General features: G+C 38.8%; 1 protein-coding gene across 3 annotated transcripts in view; it reads right to left on the bottom strand.

Annotated features, from left to right (window-relative positions):
* The window catches only part of HECW2 (HECT, C2 and WW domain containing E3 ubiquitin protein ligase 2), a 290,360-nt gene that overhangs the window by 144,290 nt on the left and 118,822 nt on the right, over nt 1-27,248 (bottom strand). For all 3 annotated transcript variants that reach the window (XM_067548983.1, XM_067548982.1, XM_067548985.1), the window contains one exon: nt 2,876-2,983. In XM_067548983.1, coding sequence (XP_067405084.1) covers nt 2,876-2,983 — 108 coding nt within the window. The remainder of the gene's footprint in view (nt 1-2,875; nt 2,984-27,248) is intronic.

The following is a 27,248-nucleotide window of genomic DNA, read 5'->3' as shown; positions in this document are numbered from 1 at the left end:
AGATTTTTATTTTTTTTTTTAATACCATGAAGCAACATTTGTTACTTTTAGGCAAATTGGGTTGTAAACAGCCCTTGAAGCTTTTCTCAGCTCTTTTGTGACAGAATTCTCTTTTCACCTTTGATGCCAGACAGATTAGGATTTCTAAAAAGTTCATCCACATCATTCCAGGCTTATTAGATTGATTTCTCCCACGTGATCAAAATTACAGAAGATAAAACAGCTCCTTTTCATGTGAAAAGTAACACTTCACAGGAGCCCAGCAGCCTATAGAGGTTGGCGGCTGTGTAAGCCCTGGTCTACACTTACCTGGCAATTCAGCAGCAGTCGACGTGAGTTACACAAAGTAGCTTGCGTAACTCCGGTCGACTGCTGAACTTCCCTTCTGCGTGGCATCTCGACTACACTGCACCGATGGGAACCGCGTTCCCGTCAATGCAGCTTTACGCCACTAGAGGGGGTGGTTTACAAATGTCGACTTCTGGATTGATTGAGCAGGTCTTCACTGACCGCTCAATCGATCTGACAGCGACGACTTTGCCGCCATCAGTATAGACATACCCTTAGAGAGGGGCACAATAGTGTAATCTGAATTTTGGCTGCCAGTGCCTCTCAAGGGCTTAACTTCAAAGAACATCTATTATTCTTCTATTATGGTACTCAGTGTTTCAGAGGTGGCTGGCAGTCTTAAAGTTTTACTTTACTTAATCAACTCAGTTGGGAGCTCCCAAATCAGATTTTTGTGTAAAGATGGAACCAAAGCGGCTGAGCTGGGGAATGGTGGTGAGGATTCATGAGGCAGAGAGAAATCAGGTGACTTAAAACTGCTTTTCATAGGTTCATCTGCTGTTTTAACATCCACATGAGAAAGCAGGCCTCAAACTACTGCTGTAAAAAGAACACCTGGACATATAGAGGACAGCAGAAGGAAACTGAAGTATCAATAATTGGGAGGAGGGGAGAATAATATTAAATTTTTATTTTAAATAGTAAGGAAATGATACTTCTCCCACACAACTCTCTTTCCCATGCTGCTCTCTATACTTGGAAAGCTCCCTCTCACCATACTCAAATCAACCTCATTTTTCTCCTTCGAATCTCTCCTTAAAACTTGCTCCTTTCATCTAGCTCTGCATGGTTAAACTCCTCTCTGGAGTTCGCTACTCATGGTCTCATTACTATGTTTAATAAAGCTCGTCAAAAATCTTTTTTGTTTGCTTGTTTTTGCAGCAAGCGGTGGAAAGAAGTTTTGCTTTTTCTCCCTTAGATTCCTCCTATAAATATCCAGTTTTCGATACAAAAAGGAAATTACAAACAGAAAAATCATTAATTGAAATGTTCCAGAAAATGTTTCATTTAAAAAAATCTGGAAAATTTAAAGCAGCTCTAACCTTTTACTTTTAATTCAATTTTAAGAGCCCCCAAATTCTGAACTAATATATATTTATTATAAACATAATATGCGTATAGTTCATTATTTACATGTTTGGAGTTTTACTACTCTACAATAAAATCTCCCATCAATTGTTCAGGGCACCCTTGATAGTAGTTTAAAAGCACATTAACAAACAGATTTGTCAATTACCCCCACCAAAATCAAATCTTCTAGCAACAATATAGACATCACAATTAATCATCCTCCCCATGCAACCACTACACACAGCCCCATCCAACACCCATTTCCTGACAGGAAGGGAGTAAAAGGCGGGTCTTGCAACAGTCTAAAAAACTCTAGCTATTACAGAGAGGGCAGGGAAAAGTTTTGAAGGTCTGGAGTCAAAACACCCTACACATCAGCTACACACCCTATCAGCCACTCCCTTTCTTTGTACCAATAGCATTTGAGCGCTTCACTTACTCTTGCTGATTACTTTGTCTGCCATCATCATTCTCTCTCTCTGCTGTGTTTGAGATTGTTCACAACTGAGATTGTGAACTCCTGGGGGCAGAGACCCCATCTTCTTACAACTTTTATCTAAGCACCAGGCATATTCGTCGTGCTACATATAAAGAAAGGATCTTTTTCCTACTATAAACTAGGTGTCACAGTGGAAGAACATTCCTGGAGTAAAAATGCACATCTTCCTTCTGCTTCATGTCTTAGAACGCACCCATGGTGTGCTCCAATGGCCCAAGGATATATACCATTACTTCCTCTATACACAATTGTGACGGGATCTAGCAGTTCTTCTCTGCCCCCCGCTGGAGGAGTTGCTGCCCTGATACATTTCTGCCCAGGCCAGGCTATCAACAAGATTTAGTCTCCACAGGCCTAGATAAGCCAGGAAGAGACAGTTACCAATCAGGAGCCAGCAGGTCAGTTAGGAAGGCTTGACTGCTTCTTCTCAGTCTCAGAGGCAGAACTGGGTGAGACTGGAACAAAGGAGGAGCTCTGTAGCGCGAGCCCCAGGACCAGATCAGGGCCTAAAGTGCTTGCCTTTGAAGTTTTTTCTTTAAAAGCACAGACAGCCAAACTATGAATCTGTTATTTTATTTTACTGTTTAGATATTGATGCTGAGCTGATGGCATAGGCCACCGCGCTCCAGTGGCCACAGTTTCTAGACCAAGGCAGGGAGTGCGTATAGTGCCATGCCTGACCCTGCAGAGACGCTACGAAGCAGCCCCACCTGTGGCAATACCCTAAACACACTCAGAGAAACCGAAGGGTCTGTTCAGTTTTCCCTTCCAATGCATGGCTCTGTGCAAAAACAGCTAAACAGGTGATTTTAAAATGCTGTCACACATGGAAATATCACTAACAATAAACTGCTTTGTTTAGCAGATTTTGACAAAAAGTCATAGCAACTAACAGCTCCGAGAGGCTGCTGGTTTCCATGTCCATGGCTGCTCTGTATTACCCACGTTGGTACTTACGTTCCATAAAATAAGGGCCAGATTCAATTCGCCATACAATTTGTCCTTTTTGCGTGCCCGTCACTCCCCGGTTCTTGGAATCCCAGAAGTTGGCTGGAGAATTCTCATCTGGAACAGCAAAAAGAAAATCCTTTTCTGTAAAATGGTAACTAATAGTAGCCCCTAACATCAGTGATTCTGCCCCCGTCGTGTGACCCAGATATATTGTAGGTGATGGTAGCCAAAAAATGACTAGTGACAAGCAATAAGAGGCCTTAACATATTCTTTTACATTTAATAATCTACAGTGCTTGGGGATAAATAACCCCATTTCTTTATAGTGTGCACTTTTCTTTACTTTTTTTTTCCTTTGAAGAGCGTCACTTAAACCAGAAGACCATTAATCTTTGATCTTACACAAAACAGAATGTGTGTTTGTAGTGGTTTCTTGTCCAAGATGATGGGAATTCAAATAGGGACTTCGAGAACTCAGATTAAACAGTCACACGATAAATGGCCTTTCACTTCATTGCTGGTATTTATTTAAATTTATGCAAAGACAGCAGACATATACATAGATATAGTAAATGTATGGCTTCTTGTAACCTTCTGTAACCTGCAAAGGCAAAATATTAAACTCCAAAGACTTTACTTAGCATTACTTTCAATATCTAGGCTAATGGAAATATGCAGCATGTTGCAACCCAAAACACCACTATATTTTTCATCTTAGTGGTGCCCCATTGTACATCCTCAGCAGAGCTGTACCACTCTCTCTGTTATGTGAAAATCTAGCTTTCCCCAGCTGTGATATATTGGAACCCAATGGACAGAGCAGCAATATAGTGATTCACATATATATTAAAAATAAATTGATGTATTTTAAAATAAATTATATCCCCTAGAGAAGAAGGGAGGAGGCTTAACGCTTCTAAGGTCTTGTCCTGCAAGATGCTGAGCAACTGCTGTAAGGCAGCTCAGCACTCTCAACTCCTAGCTGGACTCCAGTAGATGTTCATAGTGTTCAGAACCTTTAGGATGTTCTCAGCAATGTACAGGACCAGGCACTTAATAGGATACAGGGTATCTGTGAAGAAGTAAAGGAGGACTGGGAGGGGAAAATGTTAATCTTTTAAGTTAATTAACATTTTGATCTTGACAGCCATAAAAATAGATTTTCATCAGATAATTTACGTTTCAGTTACCCATGCCACTGTTTGAATGAAGGGAGTGCTGACTGAGAAGCTGTTCACTAGGGGCAAATGAGGGCATAAACAGGAGCTGACGGCCAACAGACAAGCTGATGTAAGTCAGCATGAAATTATTTATACAAAAAGTTCACCATGATATTTTAACAAGTTTAGTTGAGCTTACATGCTTTGGTAGGCATATAACTAGACTCACAGATCCTTCCCTGTCATTGCACTTGTTTACCTAGGTTAAGTTTTAAAAATCTTTCTATTTAATTGCATAGGCATGAGTGCATACTGCTACACTCTTTAAAATGTATTCACTGAAAATTTAGCCCTCTGTGGGTTTTAATGTGCAGTCTTTATTCATTCAGGTTTTGGACTTTGATGAGAACACTCACGAGAACGAGGGTTGCAGGATTCAGCCTTATGTTCCTAGAAATATGTATGCTATCTAAGAAACAAAAAAAACAGCAACAGTTATTATTTAAAATGTCACAAATATATATTATAGCTGAATTCGCTACACTGAATATTCAGCTCTGTGCATGTACAGTATTCTCCTGAATTATGGTAACCAGAACTAGTCATACAATTAATTTCCCTAGAAGAACATATAAGCTCCATTCAAAACTGAAACACAAGCTCTTAATTATCATGGCTATTTTCAAAGATGAATGCAGTTTGACATTATTTTAAGCAACTGAATTTTATTTATTGATTTTATGTTTGTATACAAAGTACAAGACTGGGTGTCAGGAGTTCTGGGTTCTGTTCCAAGCTGTTCTGCTGATTTCCTGTGTGACTTTGGGCAGATCATTTTATTGCTCTGTGCCTCAATTCCCTTATGTATAAAATGGGAAGAAGACAACTGCTTCCTTACTTTGAAGGCATGTTCCAAGACTAAAATTCATTTGTTAGTATTGTGCTTTGAAATCCTCACATAGAAGGCACTATGTGCAAAGTGTTATTGGCCCACAAATGGGGAAAGAATTTCTGCAAGGATCATCTGACAGAGTTCCTCCTTGATTGTTCTAGAATAATCCACGAGGCCTGCCCATAAAGCTGGAGGATCTCCAGAGATCCACAAAAGGCCAAGGTATTCTGTACAGAGCTCCTCGTGCTTCCACACTGCTCTGGTGGGTATCCTGCTCCCCCAGGACAGGACAGGACAGCACAGCTCTACTCATACCCTAGTCATAGCTGGCCCTTGGGGATTACGGGAGGGGGTGAGGTCCTGTTAGGAAACAAACAATCTAGACAAGGTGCGATTAATATTATCTCCATGGGGATAGAGAGAAGACAGTGTGCAATTGCTGGCCTGCTTCTCCTCCGTGAACCCAACCAGACTCCACCTTCTTCCCCTCGACAGGGTCCAGAAGATGAGAAACAGATGACCACCAGAGAGATAGTTGACCGCTACTTCCACACTGGAGTCAGGGAGTTTTCTATGCAGATGTCCTTCTCCATGTTTGGTTCTAGGAGCGTGGACAATCTGGGCCACTATTAACTCCCAGTCTCAAGCATAGTAACATCACTATCAGTCTGTTTTCTTATTCTTATTCAGTTTCTTTATTCTTCAGTCACATCAACAGTCTACAGTGTTCCTAATTAAGGCTGTGATATTGCATAGATTTACACACATGCTTAACTTTACACATTGACTTTAATGGGATATTCATAGCACATACGGGGATCAAGGCCCAAATCATGTAAACGGATTCTTATTTATTATTATGCCAACTATTTCAGAGACAATGATGTGCATGCAGCTCAATGCTGTGTCATTCCACCACTCTCTCACAGTCAATTGGCCACGTATTTTTCTTTTTCAAAGATGTGTAGTGTAGCAAAGAACTCCTCTCATACATGTCTTGATACGACATGAAATCTTGGTTATACAAGCCACAGATACCCAAAACAGGGTCACATTCCCTGGACAATCTATTAATTATCTGAAATGGTAATAATTTCAAATGATTCGTTTTTCATTATTTATTTTTATGTCTAGTGGACTACAGTTGTAAGACAAGAGCCAGTTGCTCTAACGTGCTCTTGTTTCTTGAATTCAAGTACGAACTGGATTAGAGAGTGTTCTATTTAGATCAGATGCAGAAGGAAAGACGTTCAGTATAGCGTACACATTAGCATGAAAACACAATGTATCACTTGAGGTAATGGAAGAACGCAATAAATATCTTAAGCAACCATATGTGCCCATATCAACAAAGTCTCCACAATTAACACGTTTAACATTGGTTCTTTTTTTAAGGGCCCAATCCAAAGCCCACTGTGCTGGTTCTTGAGGTACCCAGGACTGGGTCATCTTGTTACCCCCTTCCTCCAGTGTGACGAGAGACTTGCCTGTGAGGACTGGGTGTCAACTCCTGAACACCATTAGCCTTTCAAGCACTCTCCTCTGAGCTATGTTAGCCATATCTTTTGCCTTTCAGGTTAACAAGACGTACACTCCAGTCCCCAAGTTCCCTTGAAGCATTCCCTTGTGAAATCCAGCCCGACATTGGCTACTCACAGAAATCCCAGATCCTATGCCCTTAAAGGACCAGAGTTCCCCAGTTTACCAGTTTCACTTTAAAGTCTGTTGCAAGGGCTAGCTGGCTTCACATGAACCAGGATTTAATCTTTCATTAAAAACACCTCTGCTCAACAAAATGTCTCCTCAATTAATGGATCCAGAGTTTCTCTCCCTTTTGTCTTATTCATAGACATGGCTATCTCCTGTCTGCTATAATATTCTCTATTTTTTTTAATTTACCCTCCAAGTGGATGTCTTTGATGGCTCTCCATTGACTGTTCTGTGATGAAGCAATGGTAGACAATTGCACCTTCCATTACCTCACTAGCTAACCAGAGAATGGTGGCAACTCCCTCATGCATGAATAGGCCGTTGCCACGTGATATCACTCCCTGGTGACTCCTTCTAACCTTAAAGGCCTAAGAGCATAAATGTCAATATAGTTTTGTTATTCCTTAAGTATTGTCTGTACATGCATCATGCATTGATTATAAACATCAATAAGTTACGAGCTTTCAGCAGAGACCTTGTGTGTTACCCTTTCTAGACAAATACCCTGTAAGCAATGTGTTTGATGTAGTGAGTTTGTCAGGTCTGAGATGAGAGTTGTTTGCAAAGAATACTGGACCCTTTGCTTCCTCCACTAAAGTCATTGGGAGCCTTTCTATTGATTTCAATGGGCTTTGGATCAGGCCCTAAATGAAGAAAGTGCACATTACAAGCTGTCTCTAAAATCTTGAGCACAGCAATTGCTGATGATGATGAGAGAGAGAGAACAGCAGTTGAGAAGGTCCCAGATTTTCCTAATATTTAAATTTGTTTAGCAAGAAAGTAAAACAATATCCTACATAGTTAGCATCCTGCTTCTTTCCCCTTTCATCAAGAAATACTGCCATTGCTAACAATGCTTGCTAAATCAAGAATAGTCAGCCTTGGTGCTGCATCTGCTAGGATAACAGAAAGGTCAGGGAAATTAATATAAATGACCAAGATTTGCAGGGCAACTCAATCCACTCAAATTATAAGGTTTTTGTTTTTTGTTGGGTTTTTTTTTCAGGGGAAAGGGGGAGTGTAGCGGGGGTTCTTTAAAATATGGCTATTTGCGGTATGTCATTAAACTAGAAGAATGATTATCATTTGAAAACAATTTCAAACTTCAGTTCATGGATTTAAACAAAAAAATCTTTTCCTTACACACCAATAAAAATGAAAATTAAACTAATGTGGACTAACACACACACACAATTAAAATTCTGAGCTAAAGTCTCAGAAGTTAGTTCTGTTGTCCTTGGTCTGTTGAACTGCAGTGAAAGTGCTGAAGAAGACTGGAAGCAACATATCAGGATTACCGCATTCATCCATGGGCAACTGCAATTTTAATTGATTCTAGTCCCTTTTTTGGCAGTTAACCTGCTACTATTTGTTTAATTGGATGACTGAGTTGGAATCTATGCCAAACAATTTGTTTAAAATCAATGACGACAACATACAACATGCAATAAAATACAGTCTTCATACATCAATAATTTGCCAATTCGAACTTCTGCTCTAGCAACATGAGAGCTCAATGCAAGATCCCTTTTTGCCTGGGGGAAAAAAACCTTAACAACATTGCATCAGACACAAGAAGTTCTAGGAATTAATTGTCACTACATAACAATGTGTCTCAAGTACAATTTGGTGGATGTGGGAATTCAGCTATGTTCTTTTAAAGTGCTGATCTACTCCAACAAACTGACTTGTACAAATAGTATTGTGTGGTTCCATGTTTACCACATCTCAACTACTTTCAGATCATATCTGTTCTGTTTATGAGTAAATTTAAAACAAAAAACTACTAGCCCTAAAAATTGAACCTGGGGTCTGAGAATCAAAATTAATTTTTTCTCTCTCATGCTTCATCATCAATAATAAAAATTCTTCAGACAAATTAGGCTCCCAGATCCACTTATATAACCCAATGTCTTCATATTGTGTCTTCTGTGACAACTGGGCAAACCTACTACTGCCCTCAGCTTTGCATAGGCATAACTGATTGCACCTTAGTGAACAATCCTGTTGACAATGAACAAAATGGAATAGAAGCCAACTCATTCTTCCTTGCCATTATTAACTCTGCATTGCTACCTAGAGAAAAAAAATTGTGTCACTGCTGTCAACAGACATAAGCTGGGATACATACAGTGAACAGCCTTGTTGAGTAAGAAGGTACCATTTTTACAAAGTCACTTTATAGACTCGGACTGGACTTTTCTTGTAGTTCTTACTCTGTTTTGCTACTATACAGATAGCTTCATCATGCTGTCTGAGCTTTTAATTGCTGTTTTTTTACTTTGTTCCTTCGGATAAACAGCTTTTACATTAACCATGAAAATATATTCTCTGTTTAGCCAGCAGGCATTCTAACACTAGTACACACACAAGACATTATTGGACTGAATTCCTGGAATTACCCTTAATCTCTGATGCCATAGTCTTGCTGAATGGGCCAACAGAAACTAGGATTGCTGCAGAGAGGATGGCCTTAGCCCTTGGAAGAAATAATCCTTTGCATCACTCTGGTTGATAAAGTAGTAGTACTTATATAGTTTAAATGGCTCTGGGGCTAGATGGCCATAATGAAAAGTCTGGATAGGGAGATTGATATCAAGGCGAAGTGGGGGAATCTGTAGAGCTCCACTGGAGAAAACGAAACAGAAAATTCTCTTTCCCCTAGAGAAAAGTCTCCAGAGACCACCTGATTCTACCCATGGCTCTGGGAAGTCTGCACTGGTAGCATTCCTATGGAGCCCCAGGCAGAGTTTAAACCTGCTCTCCTGTGGTACAGCACAGCAGTTCTGCCTGCAACCCCATCCAAGCTGAAAAACCCTGCTGATAGAGCTGCTTCCAAACACACAGGTACAATGAAATTTAAACACCCTTTTGTCTGATGAATCAAGCCCATTGTCTTATTGGCAGAAATCCCTAAGACTGTGTATCTTAGGGACCAGATAAGGTTTCACATACAAGATTTATAATTGTAGGAGGAAAACTTTTGAAAAATAATTTTTAACAGAGTTTATGTTTTTAAAATTTCATTTATTAAAAAAATCATATCAGATATTTTTAGACTTACAATTTGATTTCAAGATGCCATTGTGGAGCAGCTCATTTTTCTATGGCAAGATGATGACATGCATCCAGTCAAAACATATTTGATTTTATGCAATATCATTTTAATATGCAAAATAATAAAGAGCTATAAAAATTCATAGTAACAGTTACATTATCCAATGCATGAAATATAATCTTCTAAAAATAATAATAGCCATGAGAAAAGGCCCCTTTTTTTTTTGATTGGCTGGCTATCAAATATTTGCTGTATTTGTTAAATCCATGATTAAATGGATCAAGAGAGATCCATAGTTTAATGTCTCAAATTGGGAAAGAAGATTAGTGATTATTATCAGATAACTACAAAACAGAAGGTCTCCCTTACTTGATAATACTTGTTTTGTTAAAAATAGATTGATTGCCTAGGAAAGATAGACTAGGATACGCTGTGCTAGTGTTACATTCAACTGTGGAATTATCTACTATGCATACAAAAATCCCAAGCATGAAGACTTACAGCACAGTCTCTTCAAGTACATACTACTGCTACATCATCATTTCACCCAAGAATGCAAGCTTCAGCTAATCTTGTTCTCTCCTCTTTCTTCTAACCAGCTGAAATTGTAAACTGGGATTTGAAAATGAAGTATTTCAGCACAATATGAATCCAAGCACTTAAAGGGTCAAGTATTCCCAAAGGCTGATTGTTTAGTAAGCAGTGTTCTTGCCTCCGAGTCACACAACACCACATGCTGGCAGACCCCCTCAAATGTATTGCCATTCATTAGCACTCACTCGGGACATAAGGATCTGTACTGCTGCTGAAGGGTGAGTATCTGACATTAGAAATCCTATACCATCTATTGAGGAAAATAGATTTATTAAACTCTTTGCATCATATCATTTTTACTACTCTGCTCCAGGAAAAGGATAAACTCCCTAAAACATACCTCCTCAGAGTCATCTTGTATAAAATAGCAACAAATATACACATACAACAAGAGTTAGAAAACAGAATCTTCTAAAAACATCACAAAATTCCTGAGGCTAGCCTGATAGTAGTAGTGCTCTGAATGGCCATGTTCAGATCCATGCTCATTTTCTGGTCCCAGTTTCTCTGGCCTACAGCATCTGGACTGTTGAATAGTATGAGTGGGGAAGGGCTTTCCATAACTCAAGAGCAACTTCCCTAGTTCAGAAGGGAGTCTTGTCAAGTCCTCGTCAGCCAGAAAGTTAGTGGCCATGTTACAAGGTCTCTGTGATGGTGTTTCAAGACATGATGGTTGTCATTACTTGATCAATGAGAATGGATCTTTCATATTGTTTTACAAAATTCGTGATGTGTGTTCTTTTTACAAGGTTCTAAAGTGGAGGTCCTTCTTACAAGGTTTGTCTAAAACTCAGTGGCTCTCAACGTTTCCAGACTACTGTTCCTCTTTCAGGAGTCTGATTTGTCTTGCGTACCCGCAAGTTTCACCTCACTTAAAAACTACTTGCTTACAAAATCAGACAAAAATACAAATGTGTCACAGCACACTATTACTGGAAAACTGCTTATTTTCTCATTTTTATCATATAATTATAAATCAATTGGAATATAAATATTGTACTTATATTTCAGTGTATAGTATATAGAGCAGTATAAACAAGTTACCTGTATGAAATTTTAGTTTGTACTGATTTTGCTAGTGCTTTTTATGTAGCCTGTTGTAAAACTAGGCAAATATCTAGATGGGTTGATGTACCCCTGGGGTTATGCAGAGATCTTCCAGGGGATACATGTATCCCTGGTTGAAAACCATTGTTTTAACTCACCTAGTTTGAGGATGCCCAAAATCTTTAAGTAATAAACATGGAAGCCAGTCATCAGGCTTTGAAGTCTGCACTCTGTAGGTGAGATGTTGTGGTGCTTAGTCTTACAGTTCTTCTCTTAAGCACCACAGGTGAAGAACATCAGGACCCCCTCCCTCCCCTTTAATGGTCGCTCAAGCTGCCCCTCCTTGATTATCAGAGCAGCACTTAACTGGAACCAACTATCTGAAACAGGGTCACATCCTCATCTTAAGCCAGGGAACCCAGGACCCTGTTTGGATAATAGGAAAGTTTGGATTAGTATGGTATGAATAATCAAGGATGCACTATGTTATCTCTGAATTTACATAATTAATAAATGCATGCATTGCTCCTGAAGCATCATTTTAAAAGACAGCTCTGGTACCCAGTTCCTAAACTTGCAGATAATGAAATACAGAGACAAGAGAGCTACACGGTTACTAGTTTGCGTTATAGAACAGCTTGTAACATGTATCAGTTAAAATGAGCACAAATTTAGAGAAAGATATTGTCTATTCCCTTTGAAACAAAAATTCTTAGAATCACATACTCCCGCACTGAACCCTCTTGGAGGACTATTTACATTGTTAAAAAGAAAAACATGCTGACCATAGGTGTTTAACTAATTAAAAACTTAATATGAATAAATTCCTTTCCTGTAGTAGGTTTAAAAAGAGTTTGGGGCATAGAGTTCAGCGAGAAAGTGATACCAAATACATTAATTCGCTGAATGGCTTTATTTATGAAAAAAATCATCATCATCATCATTCACCAATTTAGAAGGGGCCTTGCAATCTAGAGAACTTCAAAAACTTTCATACAGCACACCCTGGAAAAGATCAATCATGGCAGCTAGCAACATTGTCCACGCTTAACTCCATTACTCTCCTTTGCGATTTACCCCTTAATCTCTCTTTTTTTTTTTTTTTAAATCTCTTTTTCAGGAATGTACTTGTTTTGCTTTATGGGAAGCTTTCTGATTTGTTATGCCTTGTTTTGTAACCTTCTTCATTTTTTAAAATAAGTGGTTGTGTTCTTTATACTTAATTTTTAAAAAATCTTTAAAATTACATTTTTCAAAACTTCAGACCCGTCAGCATTTTAGATGAATTTCAATAAATTATTGTGCATTGAAGACTATTACATTCCACCACAGTTTAATCAAGAGAGGGGCAGAGTGCGGCTTTGTGCTCAGATGTATTACGGAAACTACTGAAGTGGATCTCAATCTGGGGAAGGTTTCAAAGCATGCTTCCAAAATAGGTCATTATTTCTGTCAGGTGTTCTCTTAAAGTACATGTCATACAATCTGTGGAAGCTGATGCACAGCGAGTGTATTCTTTTCACAATTATATTTTTGTCTCAAGGTGAGTTTCACTGACCTAACATGAGTTTCTCTAGTAAACATATGACAAAGAATAATCTGCCTCTGTCAATTTTACTCAAGTTCGAACATTTTCACTCAATTTTTTTTTTACTAGAATGTTAGTTAAATTATTTGTTTTAATTAGTGGGTAGTGATGCAAAACATCAGGACTTAATCACTCCTAATTCTTATTGTGATGCTTATAGGTGCACACAGATTTCTATTAAACACAAAGAATTCTAAGAACTGAAATAACAAAGCATGTATGTTTTAAATTTAATTGATTCTTTGTTGTCAGTTGTTAGAATTCTGTGTGTTCAATAAAAATCTGTGTTGGCTTTACATGGCTGACAAGGCACAAAATTTTGTTCCCTACCTTTACACGCTGACTTTGAAACACTGTAAAAAGATGCATGGTTTTGTAATACTCAAGAGTTCTGTGTGCACAAATAAAAGAAGCACCACATAATTCAATGGAGAATCTTGTCTGTGTACATTAAACAGTGAAACAACCCCACTTCTCTTCTACATCAGCAAAAAATGCTTAAAAGCAATCAAAAATAGTATCCACACACATTAATAGGAGTAGACAAGTTTAATCCTGAAGCCTCACTCCTCAAAGTTTAGAAGCAAATTGAGTCTTGTGAACAAAAGCATCCCCGGAAAGCCAGTCTCTAAATAAATTGTATTAAAGCAATCCATTTAAAATGCACCAAATGCAGTTCAGAGCCTTTTTTCAACCTTTCCTACTTCCAAATGTTCAGTGACTAAGTGTGTTTTATACTCTGATAACAAAGTCAAATAATTCTCCAAAGCGATCTGTGAATGTTCCACAGGCTTTCCAGTGGGGTGGAAACAATTTTAATGTAGAAAGTGTATTTAACACAATTCTAAAGTTGCCTGTTACGGATCCACAATCCATTGCACATTCTAGCCTTACCTCACTACTGCAAAGGGTCTCTGCTGATCCTAAACTGCATTCCTTCATGTCAGACCCAATTAATTAACTGGAGAATCAGAAAATGAGACGTTCTACAGGAGGTATTCCGCATGGTTCATAGTATTCATGCGTCAGCCCTGTTTCCAGTGATATGCAGTAGGTTTCACAAAAGTTGCCTTCTGGAACCAGACAGTGCAGCTCAGTGTTGAAGAACTAACATTCTGCTATCACTGTGAAATCACCACTTCAAAAAGATGCTTCTGCATTTTCTATTTTCCTCCTGTCATTATGAAGAAGGGATTTAAGAAGGATGTTCTCAAACTTCTAAGGAGTTGCTACCAGTTACACACAATTGACCGTCCTCCTTTAATCAAGGGCTTATCTAGGTTCAAACATCCTAAGCTAAGATATATAAAGTATTACGTCCTTCGAACTAAGCTATGTGTGGCCCCTCCCATCTGAAGGGTACAGGATGCAATAGCCCCATCCTCCCTCCGCTTCCTTCCTTTACTTGTCCATGGGAGAATTCCAAAGAGTGATTTACAGCCCACATGTAGTCAAGCAGACTGATGTAAACAGGAGGATTTTAAAATCCCAGAAATGACAGCAAGCCAGTCATAACAAAGAACACAGGGGGAGCTCACTGGGAAAGCTGACTTGTTTTCCCAATATTTCACCACATTGGATGATTTCCCTGCAAAGTCATTTGTTTTAGAGCAGTTCAGGTTGCTGTGTCTCATTCTGCTGGTGCAAAGATGCCCTAAAGTTGTAGTTAGCCACTGGAAGATTCCTCAGCACAAAAGGACCAACAGGTGGCAAAGAGCTGCTTCTACTAGGCCACTCCTTCTTGGATGGCGACAGGGCCAGAGAAAGGCAGCCTGATTAGGGCTCCCTTATACCAGCTGATCTGACTGCTAGAATCCCTACTTGTGGCACTGGCAGCTGGCATAAGACTGCTCTAATTTATGCCAAGGACCATACCCGTCCCAGCTTGGCACCAGGGTCAGGGGAGCACAAAAGGTGGCTTAAGGCCAGTTTTGCACCCTGTTCCCCTTCCTAAACTGCACTGAGTGTTACTCAAGCACAACTCAGGATCTGGTCCACAGGTTCCTCACCAAGCCCTGCTTTACCATATGTTGGTAAAGCACTGCATAGGTTCATAGTGCTAAGTGATTGTTATTTTTATAATAATTAGGTAAATAACAATAACCAAAACTGGACCAAAAAACTCCTGCAGAAGTGTTCATTCGTACTCAAGAGAACTTTCAGGAAAGCGCTTCCAATCAATAAGGTGAGACAGGTTTGCTGCAAACAGACTTGGTAACTACTTAGCGTAACCAGATGTCCCCATTTTATAAGGACAGTCCCAATATTCGGCCTTTTTCTTATATAGGAGTCTATTACCCCCCATCCTCTGTCCCAATTTTTCACATTTGCTATTGGTCACCCTATAATATAACTACTGTTTTATTATTTCCACTGCGCCATCAGTGCACATGACTTTTTACAGAACAATCAGAGATGCAATCCCTGCCTCAAAGAGCAGTGATAGGAAAAATATGGGGAAGATCAGATAAGGGAGATTTAAAATATAGCAGCAGACTCAGTCAATGGCATATAGCAGCAGACTCAGTCACATTGAATTCTGTGGTCAGTATCAGGCCTTAAGGGCTCAACAACACAACTCTTATTGGTGTAAATAGCTCAGCCTCATATGAGCAGCTCCATAGTGACTCATTTGACCTACATACATGACCAAGGGTTTTCAGGGACCAGTCCCAAGAACTTATTTACAGACTGACTCTTTAGACTGAGACAGTCAAGATAGTAGCTACAATTAATTTACCTCTCCTGGAAACAGAGAAAAGACATCGTAACTTCAAAGCGCACATCCTCTCTAGAAACATGGTAGGTGCTTTCACAAGTTGTAAGAAATATACAACCTTGAGGGTTTTATCATGTCCAAACAACCCCCATTAATGTTTTAAGAGGAACAAGATTCTTGATCTATTTAAAGGCTGCCTTACAATTTACTTATGATATTATAGATCCTACAAATTTCGACCAACAAAGACATGACATAGTTAAATCTACAGTTGGGGTGGGGAGAGATATGTAACAGATAAGATAATAGACTCACTTAAAATCTTACTGATTAACATGGGAGAGAAGTAGCCATCCTGGTTCTTGCCCTCTTACAGAAGACACTTTGACAATATGTGGCATACACATGTACACACAAGGAAGTGCTGCAATTGTGCTTCACCACATCAGGGGAAGGAAAGCATTTAAGAAGAAAACAGCCTACTATGAGACTATAGGTCAAAGTTCTGCACCCTTAACATACTGGCCAGGTACTGGCCTTCTGCAAAATAGTAATACAGTCCCTCTTGAAGGAAACTCAAGTAAATAAGTATGTTCAGATTTATACACCCACAATCAGAGATCTAATGTTGCCACCCATCTCTTCCAGCCCTGCGAAATATGTTTGCTCCTAAATCTCCATCTTTCATGTGCTGGCAGTGTGTTTTTCTACTCCACCGTAAAGGAAAATAAATGTACAGCCTTTTCCATGGCACAAAAAAAGAAAAAAAAAGGAAAAAAAAAAGAATTCCACTCATACAGGAAGCCAAGCTGAGGTCATCTCTGACTAATGTTCTCCTCTGGGAACATACTAGAGGACAACACCGCCTGAATGACAGCCAAAGTTATTTGTACTTATTACACTATATTTGTTTACATATTAGGAAGGAGGATTAGCACTTTTTAGCCTGCTCTTTTCATGCACAGGATGTTCAGGAATGAGCTGAATACTTCTCCAGTTCACAGAATCTAAGGCCAGAAGGGACCATTAGATCATATAGTCTAACCTAACATATATCACTGACCATTATATATCACCCAGAGACCCCTACATTGAGCACAGTTACTTTAGTTAAACTAAAGCGTTTTAGTCCTGAGGAGACTAAACTGCATGTGCCACAGGCAGAGAACAGGAGAGAGGCCTCCAGCACCTGCAATGGCAGAGAACTGATTAGGTGGGTTACGCCCAGATGATCCCATGAGGTGATTCATGCTTCGCAGATGAAGGCAAAAAGAACCAAAACCAAAAACAAAAACAACAAAACCAAAGTCCCTGCGAATCTGGGGGAAAATTCTTTCCTGACCTTAAATCTGCTGATCAGTTCCACCTTGAGCAAGACACATCAGCCAGGCACCTAAGGAAGAGGATTCTCTGTGCTTCCTCAGAGCGTTGGTCCTCACAGGCTAATGCCCCATCTCCAGCTGTGGCCAATTCCTGATGCTTCATAGGAAAGTGAAAAAAAACAAGCAAAAAATCCAAAACCAACCCCCCAAAAAACTTGTAATAGATTACAAGGCCAGAAGAGACTATTATAGGTCAGACTAGATGACCACTGTACAATAGAGGCCATAGAACTTCCCCAAAATAATTCCTAGGACATATATTTCATCCAATCTTGAGTTAAAAATTGCCAATGATGGAGAATCCACCACAACCCTTTGTAAATTGTTCCAGTGGTTATTTACCCTCACTGCTAAAAATTTACACATTCTTTCTAGTCTGAATTTGTTTAGCTTCAACTTCAAGTCATTGGATCATGTAATACCTTTCTCTACTAGACTGAAAAGCCCATTTTCAAATATTTCTTCCTCATATAGGTATGTATAGATTGTAATCAAGTCATCCCTTAACCTTCTCTTTGTTAAGCTAAATAGATTGAGCTCCTTGAGTCTACCACTTTAACGCATGTTTTCTAATCCTTTAATCTTTCTTGGGCTCTTCTCTGAACCATCTCCAATTTGTCCACAATTCAAGAAGGATGTTGATACAGAACTGGACACACTACTCCAGCACTGATCACACAAGTGCCAACTACAGAGGTAAAATAATCTCCCTACTCCTATCCCATTTATGCATTCAAGGATCTTATTAGCCATTTTTGCCACAGCATCACACTGGAAATTCATGTTCTGCTGATTTTCCACCACAATGCCCCAATCTTTTTCTGAGTCACTACTCCCAAGAATAAAGTCCCCCATCCTGTATGTATGGCCTACATTCTTTGTTCCTAAATGAGCTGCATATCCCTCCAATTTTTACTGGTTAATTCTTACTTTTGTTGCAGACACCACACAGAAGTGGAAACCTCAAGAAGTTTCCATTACTGCACCCAAACTGTAACCTTCAAATAAGTTAAGTTACTGAAGTTTAAATTAGTTGAGAGGTGGAGAAGGCACTAGTCTCTTGTACTCATGCAAAGCTTTATCCTACCTTTCATCTTGTACCAATTTATTTCCATCCCTTTCTAAGCCCCTTTTTTCATCATCATGGACATTGACATTTCAAGTCAGTATTAGAGTGTCTCTATGAACTCCTGTGCAATATGGGTTCTTGGTGATACTGAATTCGCAGCAGCAGTTCAGTGGGTTAATTAACTGGAACAACGGACATGAGAAAGACACTACAAAAACAAAATAACTCTTTTTAACAATGTCACAGAATACAGTGGTGAGGAATTGAGAGGAATTCTACATCTCAGTATTCCAAGTAGACATAATTTAAATTCAAAGTATTCAAAGATGATAATAAAGCCCTTCACCCATCACACTTTGGCTAAGATTCAAGAGTATGACAACAGGAAGGAAATGACCTCAAGATTAAACTCTTTCCTGAAGATCTCATTAATTCCACTGTAAAATGATGTGCATTTCACACTCATCTACTTCTTACATGCATCCTTTTTATACATTACTTGAGCCCCACAGCACACGTCTACATTTCTTATGTAATTTCTCCTGGAGTGAATGGTCTGTACTGTGTGATACAAATGCCAGGATGAGACAGTGCATGCATGTATATCTTATACATCACAGCCTGAATTTCTAGAATATTAAACCACAAAAGACAATTAGAATCTAAATACAATGTATTATGTGCTATAAAACAAATGTTATCAAAATATTTTTTCTTAAAGAATAAGTCACTGATTTATCAATTACCTATATGACAGATGTGTTGTGAAGTGCCATTAATTAAATATTTTAAAGTGTTTTGTCATCTTCAGATAGAAAAAGACCCTATAGAATTGCAAAGTATTGCTATGTCTTCCATCACTTCGTTTTTGATGGGTAAGAATTTCATATTTTTAGTGAGAAAGAGGAGAAAATAAGAGGATGACAAGAATAGCAAGTAAGAAGAGAAAGACTGTGAAAAGAGTAGGTAAGAAAAAGGAACTCTCTGTTCATGCTGTCTCTCTCACTCTTTTTTCCCTCCCCACAGGATCATTTTTGCTTTCTTCTAACTTTTATTTATCTTATTACTTAATCTCAGCTCCTTATAGCAAACAACTGCATAGTTTTCCTGTAACCTTCAGCTCCTAATCTACATACATAAGCTTGTAACATAGAGGAGGTACAAATCAAGAGGAGCAGTGGTGAGGAGTTCTCGTTTTCATGGCCACAATGGGAGGTTGGCATTAAAAAGAAGTATACAAAACTGCTAATATGATGTCAAAGGGTGTGCAATTCAAACAAGCTTCCTGGTAATCTGTAGATAGTTAATTTAACACTATTGTACTGTAACCGTCATTAGGAAATGTATACCTCTCAATGCATTATTCATTTTGCTTCTCAAAATATGCCCAGTGGGACTAATTCAGAGTTCCTTTCTTAGTTTGCCTTTATTTCTTTCTCTCGTCAGAACCCAATCAAAGTCAAGTGTAGTCTTATGGGTCAGGTGACAAGTTTGGGGGTGTGTGGAATGTTTAGAAGTCCTACAAGCTATATATAGTATTATTCTGAAGCAAGAATGATTACACAACAAGCTGATGGACAACATGTTGAGTTGCATCTGCAGAGCTAACATCAGCTATTAAACACTTCTGAGAAGGCTTGTTTTAAATAACAAGACAAGGGTAACCTGCTTTTCCATGCGTCTTTTTCTTAATGTTTTTGGAGCCTTGTGTTCTCATGTGGTTAGGAATTTTCTAAGGATGTAATTGGATACTTTTTTGAAGGAAGCAGAATCTGTGTGCATGAAATAGTTTTCTTTGGCAATACTTAAACAGCTATGTTTAAAATAAACTAATACATGTCACAGCTATTATTCTGAAGCAAGAATGATTACACAACAAGCTGATGGACAACATGTTGAGTTGCATCTGCAGAGCTAACATCAGCTATTAAACACTTCTGAGAAGGCTTGTTTTAAATAACAAGACAAGGGTAACCTGCTTTTCCATGCGTCTTTTTCTTAATGTTTTTGGAGCCTTGTGTTCTCATGTGGTTAGGAATTTTCTAAGGATGTAATTGGATACTTTTTTGAAGGAAGCAGAATCTGTGTGCATGAAATAGTTTTCTTTGGCAATACTTAAACAGCTATGTTTAAAATAAACTAATACATGTCACAGCTATTGTTTTTCAACTTGTGTTAAAACACTGTGTACATATTCTGGCAGAGCTATCCGTGCTATAGACTAAGGACTACATTCTACCCTCTCCATGTTAAAAGGCCTATAGGGATTACCACAGGAGACCCAGAACTCTTAACCCACATCATCCTCTTTTGGGTGGCAGAGTCGGGTGCACCACTGAATGGCAAGAAGGCAGGTTTGGCAGTACTTTGGATCTCTGCTTTCCATAAGAATAAGGCATGTTCCTGTTGAATTAGGCTCAGAAGCATTCCCTCCAGGACTGCTGCTGCAAGTTTTAAAATTAATGTCCCCTGCCACACTACTTCTGGATGATCTCCATTGCTAGCAAAAGCCCTATAGTTTCTTTCAAGTTTCTAAAATCAAAGCTATTTTCTTTCATCTTGTATCAGACAACATTAAAGAGCAGCTGCCAATGTAGACTAAAGTTAACAGGGACTGCTGGATGCTCAGCACTTCTCATGATCAGGCCACTTATTTAGGCGCCTAAATAAGGACATAGGGAACATAGCTTTAGGCACCTATTTTTGAAAATCTCAGCCTCTTCACAAAATTACATCAACACCAGTATCACCACCATTTCCAGTAACAAGTGCACCAGAATCCCATAACTCATAACACTGGTGTCTCCTGCTTTTTGAATATATATATATATCTTATTGAGTTTCACTTTACTACTACAAAGACCCCTCTGCTGAAAAAGGCTTAAACTTGTGGCTAATTTTATGCACTGAATAGTCCCACTGATTTCAAAATACACACAGTAGCATAAATAAAGCCCTTGAAAGTTTAAAAAAAATCAAAAGAAGCAGTACATTCTCTACAATATTCAAATTCCTAGGTTTTCCATGGAAGAATTCCAAAAAGCATACGTCAACTTGATGATGATGATGTCTAAAGCATAGAACTAAAAGCAAAACAGTCATAAAGAGGATAATAATATTATAGGTTCATTAAACTAGATTATTTGTTGTTGTTTTGTAACTAAATGCCTTGTCTTTAAATCTCTAGGATCATATATGTAGTTTATCCCACACACACCTCCATATCCACAATGAAAGAACAGCTGCACCAATGAGCTTTCATGATTAAAAAGGAAGCTTATAAAATACTTCCAGTAAAAGGAGATGCATTAGTTAACTGCAACCTCTTTAGAGATTAGCAAATGCAGCCTGAGTACTCAGTTTTTATCCTGGCTTTTTTCCCCACTCATGAACTGGACATATTTATTATTCTGTCTACAATTAATTTATCTGAACTGGAAGTTTAGACGCAATGGAGTCAGTTTTCAAAGCATGTCATGTATTCACTTATACCATATGTCCTACAAAAAACACACACGTATATAAAAAATAAACTCAAAATATGGCTTCCATGATCACACCAACTGGCAGAGGGACCTTACAAGGGAAGAAATGCATCCAAGCTTTTTTGTGACATTAACCTGCAAATCTAAGTTTCATACAGAAGGTTTTTCTTCATGTCCCCTCTTAATTGCAATCCCGTATAGCATCATTCTTTGCTGACAGCACTTGAGCTATACCAGTGAAAAACTCCTAGTGGTAAACATGGTCATAGATAAAAGTCCACACTAGGAGTATATTTTACTGGCAAAATACTGCTACTGTGGACATAACTAATACCAGCAAAACTGCACTTTTGTTAATATAGCTTATTCCAGCTCCCCTGAGCTAAAAAAGTTATGCCAGCAAAAATCAAGTTTTGCCGGCATAACTTTATTTACACTAGGGGTTTTGCCGTCATAGCTATGTTGCTCAGGGATCACATCTCTCCATCTCTCTGACTAACACAGCTATGATTGCAGAAGTCTGTAGAGTAGACATGATGAAGGTACCTGATAAAAAGTTATGCTGCATGTGGTATGGCATGAATGGAAGATTTTAATCTTGAGATTAAGTAATCTATTACTTGCCTAACAGGGAAACAAAAATTCAAATGGTGAACAAGGGAAAAGCAATAGAACCACCCACAATCTATGGAGGCTGCCAATGGCATGACATTTGTGCACTATAAAAGGTGTAGCTGACTGATTTTTTTTTTAAATGAAGCAATTATAGGATTATGTGTCTGACTAGCATAATGCAGAGATACTGAGCACATATTTCAAACTTTTAATTTCTGTGGGGGGAGGTTGGTTGTTTATTTCAGGGCTCCCAAAGTTGCAGACAGCTGTCACCTACTGCACTGAGACATCCCTACAGCATGATGCATGCTGTGACTTCAGACACAGCAGAACTTCACTCATGCATAGAGCTAGCCAGCAAATGGGCATATTTGTACAAGGTGCACTCTAGGATAAAGGATCAAATAAAGTTGATGTCCCAAAGGGTGGAAAATACATTTTAAAAACTTTATGAAATCCAAAACAAATTTACATACAAGAGAACTGCATAGAAATACAACCAAACCTTGAAGTTCATCAAGATCAGGAGCTGTAAGGCAGTTACCATATACAAATGCATTGTATATATGCATTTAGGGAGGTGGTGGAATCTCCATCTTTAGAGGTTTTTAAACTGAGGCTTGACAAAGCCCTGGCTGGGATGATATAGCTGAGATTAGTCCTGCTTTGAGCAGGGGGTTGGACTAGATGACCTCCTAGATGACCTCCAACTCTAATATTCCATGATTCTATGATTATGCTTTCTGAAAACCAAACATATCCAGAACAGGATTTTAGGGCCCAATCCTGATTTTATTACATCAATGAGACTTTTGCCACTGATCACAATGGGAGCAGGATCAGGCCCTTGGATCTCGTGATGCTCAGTTGACAATTCAAATGGCAACTCACCCAGCCATCTGCTTATGAGCTAATATTAAGTACCTTCAGTCCTACACACATCTCTCTCATACATAACTTATTTTAAAAAGCCTTTTGTTTTAGTGAACAGACAGTAAAGAAAAGTGCCATAAGTGAGGGATTTTAAAATAGATTCACAAATAGCCACATGCTATTTTTACATTGTTTACTTCTAAAACTCTAAAAATATCATTTTGAAATGTTATGAAACATACATCTGTCCTTTAAAAGCTGTACACGAGACTGAAATGTGTCTGTCAATAGCACAAAAGGCTGGTAGAGGTCTTTGTTGCTGCAGTATATTTTTCTAAGCCTAAAATGATTGACAAATTGTTCTCAATTCTTTTTATTATTAAAAAAATGCCCCAAAAAGTATAATGAGATACATATAAACAGAATTTCTTGGCAACTCTCCATAAAGACGTACTAAAACACTCTGCTTGGGTTCATTAAATATAATTGCACTACCAGCATGGTAAGCTTTTCTCAGAACTACACTGTAAAACATGCCTCATGTTGGATACCTATGAAGCAGGGCAGGGTATTTCCAAAACCCACTTCCCACATCTTTGCTATTATGAGTCTGAAGATTTGCAGAGAACATTTTCCTGTCTCCTTCCTTCCTGTTCTTTTGCCTCCTCTCCCTTTTCTCAAGAATTTTAGCGGTATGGACTGCACAGGGGACCATCCCCACCCCCCGATAAGTAGCTTATACCATTACTGATATGTTCTTGTCAGAAATTCCTGTAGCTGTGACAGACATGACCCACGAAGAGACTCAGATGTTACTGAAGAGTTTCTTTCACCTTAGGCTAGCTTTGAACAAACAGCCATTTGTTCGAACACTTAGTTTAAAAATTGCACCTTGGATAAAATTCACTGCAGGTTTTATGTGGATGAGGTGCAGAGGAAGGGATTGGGGACGTGAAATCTATAAACCCTGAACCTGGGGTCTAGCTGGAATGCAAGTCCCCTGGGCCACTTTTATAGAATAGTAGGGGCACTGGTGCCATATGAACTTCTCAAACTGGCCCACTCCCTTTCCTGCCCATCTACACTCAGCTAAGTTGGCAGGCACAGAGATCCCCATAGCCATCAGGGAGTAGCCTTCAAGCTGTACATCTGCTCCTGTGGTGCCCCTTAAAATAAAATTGGATTTTTGGGTATTTCATTTATTTTAATTTTCCTTTTGGTGACGAGTTTATGCTGACTGGTTTGTTAGCCAATCTCTGACATCTGGGTTAGGGTTTGGAGGCTCTTTGGAAGAAATGTGTTTTCAGAAGGGTCTGAAGGAAGAAAAGGCAGGGAGGTATGCCAGGCTGCATTAAAAGGTCGGTTCCAGGTGTAGGGATGCAGCAAAACAAGCCCAGTCACAGGAGTAGTCTGGCTGTATTCATAGAAGGAGGTTATGTGGAACACACAATACTACTGAAAATAGCCATTATAATCAATTACACTTGCTTAAACTCATTAGCAAATAATTACAAAAATATCACAAAAAACCTCCAAGTTTGATAAAATCCATGCAATGTTGCAGTAAACACATTTATAATAGCTACCCAAATGTTCTGCTGTGATTAGTGGGAGTTGTCCTGATTCCCCTTGCCACACAGCTCACTGATAATATGTATTTCAAAGAATGTTTGCACTGATTTTAGATTAATGATCAGATACTGTGTCTATTTGCATCTCCCCATCCCCCGGTTCTCATATGCAGATCCAGGCTCATTACATGAATCTACAATACAATGAAAAAGGTTATCAAAGATCAAAACTGCAGTGAACTGCAGAAGGCCTCAAAACAACTACCAAACAAAGTTAACTACTGATCATTCTAATTTGCCATAATTAAAAAGGAATAAGGTTATCTCTACCCCCATTAGAATTGGACAAATGCCTCAAAAATTTTCTACAACTATTTGCTAAAAAACTGAATTCACTTCTGTATTGTTTGTGAAGCTTTTCTGCTCATTTTCCATTAATATTTACTGGCAGAAATTTGATGATCACAACTCTTATGCAGAGTTTGCAGAAAACAGCAACATTATTAACTAATATTAGATAATATTCATGTAAAACAAAGTATGAACTCAAATGGCATATAGGTCAGGGACTCTCTCATGCGGTGTGTTTGTACAGCACCTAGCACAATGAGATCTCAATCTTAGTTGGGGCCAGCAGGCATTAGTATGACATAAATTAAAACAACCTTGAGTATATTGGCACTTGATTTTAAGAGTTATGCTTAACAAATTAAGGAACACAGACAATATCATGTGATCTGTATATCCAATCACAACGATCCAACAGAGTTTGAATTTCAAATATTGAATGCACACGACAACATTAAATGAAAGCTCTGCAGACCAAGACATATATAATAAAGTTGTTCAGAAAATACTTTTGAATAAATTTAGGAAAATCAAATTGCTTGCATACACACTGCAAACCAAAAAAGGCTAACTTCGTCAAATAACTTATTTGCTACACATTAGCTACGCAGCTCTAGGAACAAGAAAATACAGGTCAACAGGTTAAGAATAATATTTCTTGATAATTCACCACTCAGGTGGCACTAAGAGGCTGGAATCTAGTCCAACTAGCAGAGAATTCCCCTGGTGCAGGGGAGCTCTCAACTGGTGTGAAACCAGTGTACCCAGTTCCTGCATCAAATGGTCTGCCTCATTGCATTGGGCGGAGGTGGCAAGTTAGGTGAAGGACAGGATGCACCTGTGCTTCACCAATTACCAAACAGCTTCTGGTACCAGCTGGTAGTTAGTGTTAGAGACAGTCAAGTAGGACATGTTCTGAATTCTGCAGCTTGAGAATCAGGGATCCATAACCAGCTCTCTGACTGCTCAACCACTCCTATGACGAGCAGATCTTGGTGCAAGAGATAATCTGGGCCAGAGTGTTCAAGAGCCCATTTTGTAGATTTTTGCCTTTTGAAAATGAATTCCATATTCTCAGAGGTGCAGAATGACAGCACAATACATCCTGGGCCACACTGATTTACAGCAGCTGGGGATCTGGCCCATTCTACATGCATGACATAACAATAGTTTTCTTTTAGTTCTGTGTCCTGTGTAAAGCCAGCAGGAATGGAAAGTTTTATTTGTTTTTCATAACAACTCTCACCTGGGTTCCCAACAGCTAGATTTAATTTTGGCATGAAACAAAATTGAGGAAGGCCAGTAACCAGACACTCTCCAGGGTTCTTGTTAAGATCAGTCTAAGCTCTTACTTACATCCTGCTGTTTCTACTGTTGTTTTATATGAAGTTTTCCAAGATCAACTGTTAAATTTTTTAAAGTTTACATCTAACACTAGTGAGAAATGCCAGAGTGAAAGCCCTGGAGACTATTTGTCCACAAAACAGATATATTATGGGGAACAGCAATATAAGTTACCCCTCATTGACCCATTTGCTACATGGGGAACATTTCTAGAGGGGAGAGATTAGTTCACCGTTTGTGTGTCCATTTAGGGCATTATCCCATTGTTGATGTCAATGGGATCTTTGTCAAAGACTTCAAGAGAAAGAGGATTGAACCTTCAGCTCTTATGTCTTTCCTGAAAATGCCAAGAATTGTGTCAGTTGTGATGGTAATTTCTTGTTGGACTGTTTTAAAATTTGATACACAAATAAATCAATTCATTGCCTTCAATTAATTCTAAAGGGTGTTTCACATTATGTAAACTTCTTTTATTTCTCTTAGCACTCACATCGAAAAATCAAGTAGAGCAGATAAAACTATTTTTGCAACAACATGTAATTTTAAAAGACTATAATTATATATTTGTATTTGGAATCATAAGGTGTTAGGGAAAATGTTTTTAACTGTTTTAAGGTACACCCTCCTTCATGTGTAAATAGTTGGTAACCAGGCCAAAAACTCCATTTTGGATTCTAGAATCCATGGTGGTGAAAGCAGGATGCTGATGCTGGCAAAGTGCCAAGAGTTGAAATCTGCCTAGTGATGGCAGGAAAAAGGAGGAAAGCCTGATGGACTAGTGCTGAGTGCACAAATTGGTGCTGTGTGCACAGGCAGGAGTGCCATGTGCACAACCTAGCAGAGCGGGAGAAATCCTGGCCGTGGATTGGCTAGGAGCAGAGCAGATAAGGTTATATTAGGTAGTAAGTGCCAAAGCACGCTGCT

This window comes from Emydura macquarii, unplaced genomic scaffold (genome assembly GCF_026122565.2).
Source record: "Emydura macquarii macquarii isolate MOO-44397 ecotype Brisbane River unplaced genomic scaffold, CSIRO-AGI_Emac_v2 contig_1253, whole genome shotgun sequence".
Lineage (NCBI taxonomy): Eukaryota > Metazoa > Chordata > Testudines > Chelidae > Emydura > Emydura macquarii.
This window is presented reverse-complemented; position numbering and strand designations above follow the sequence as displayed.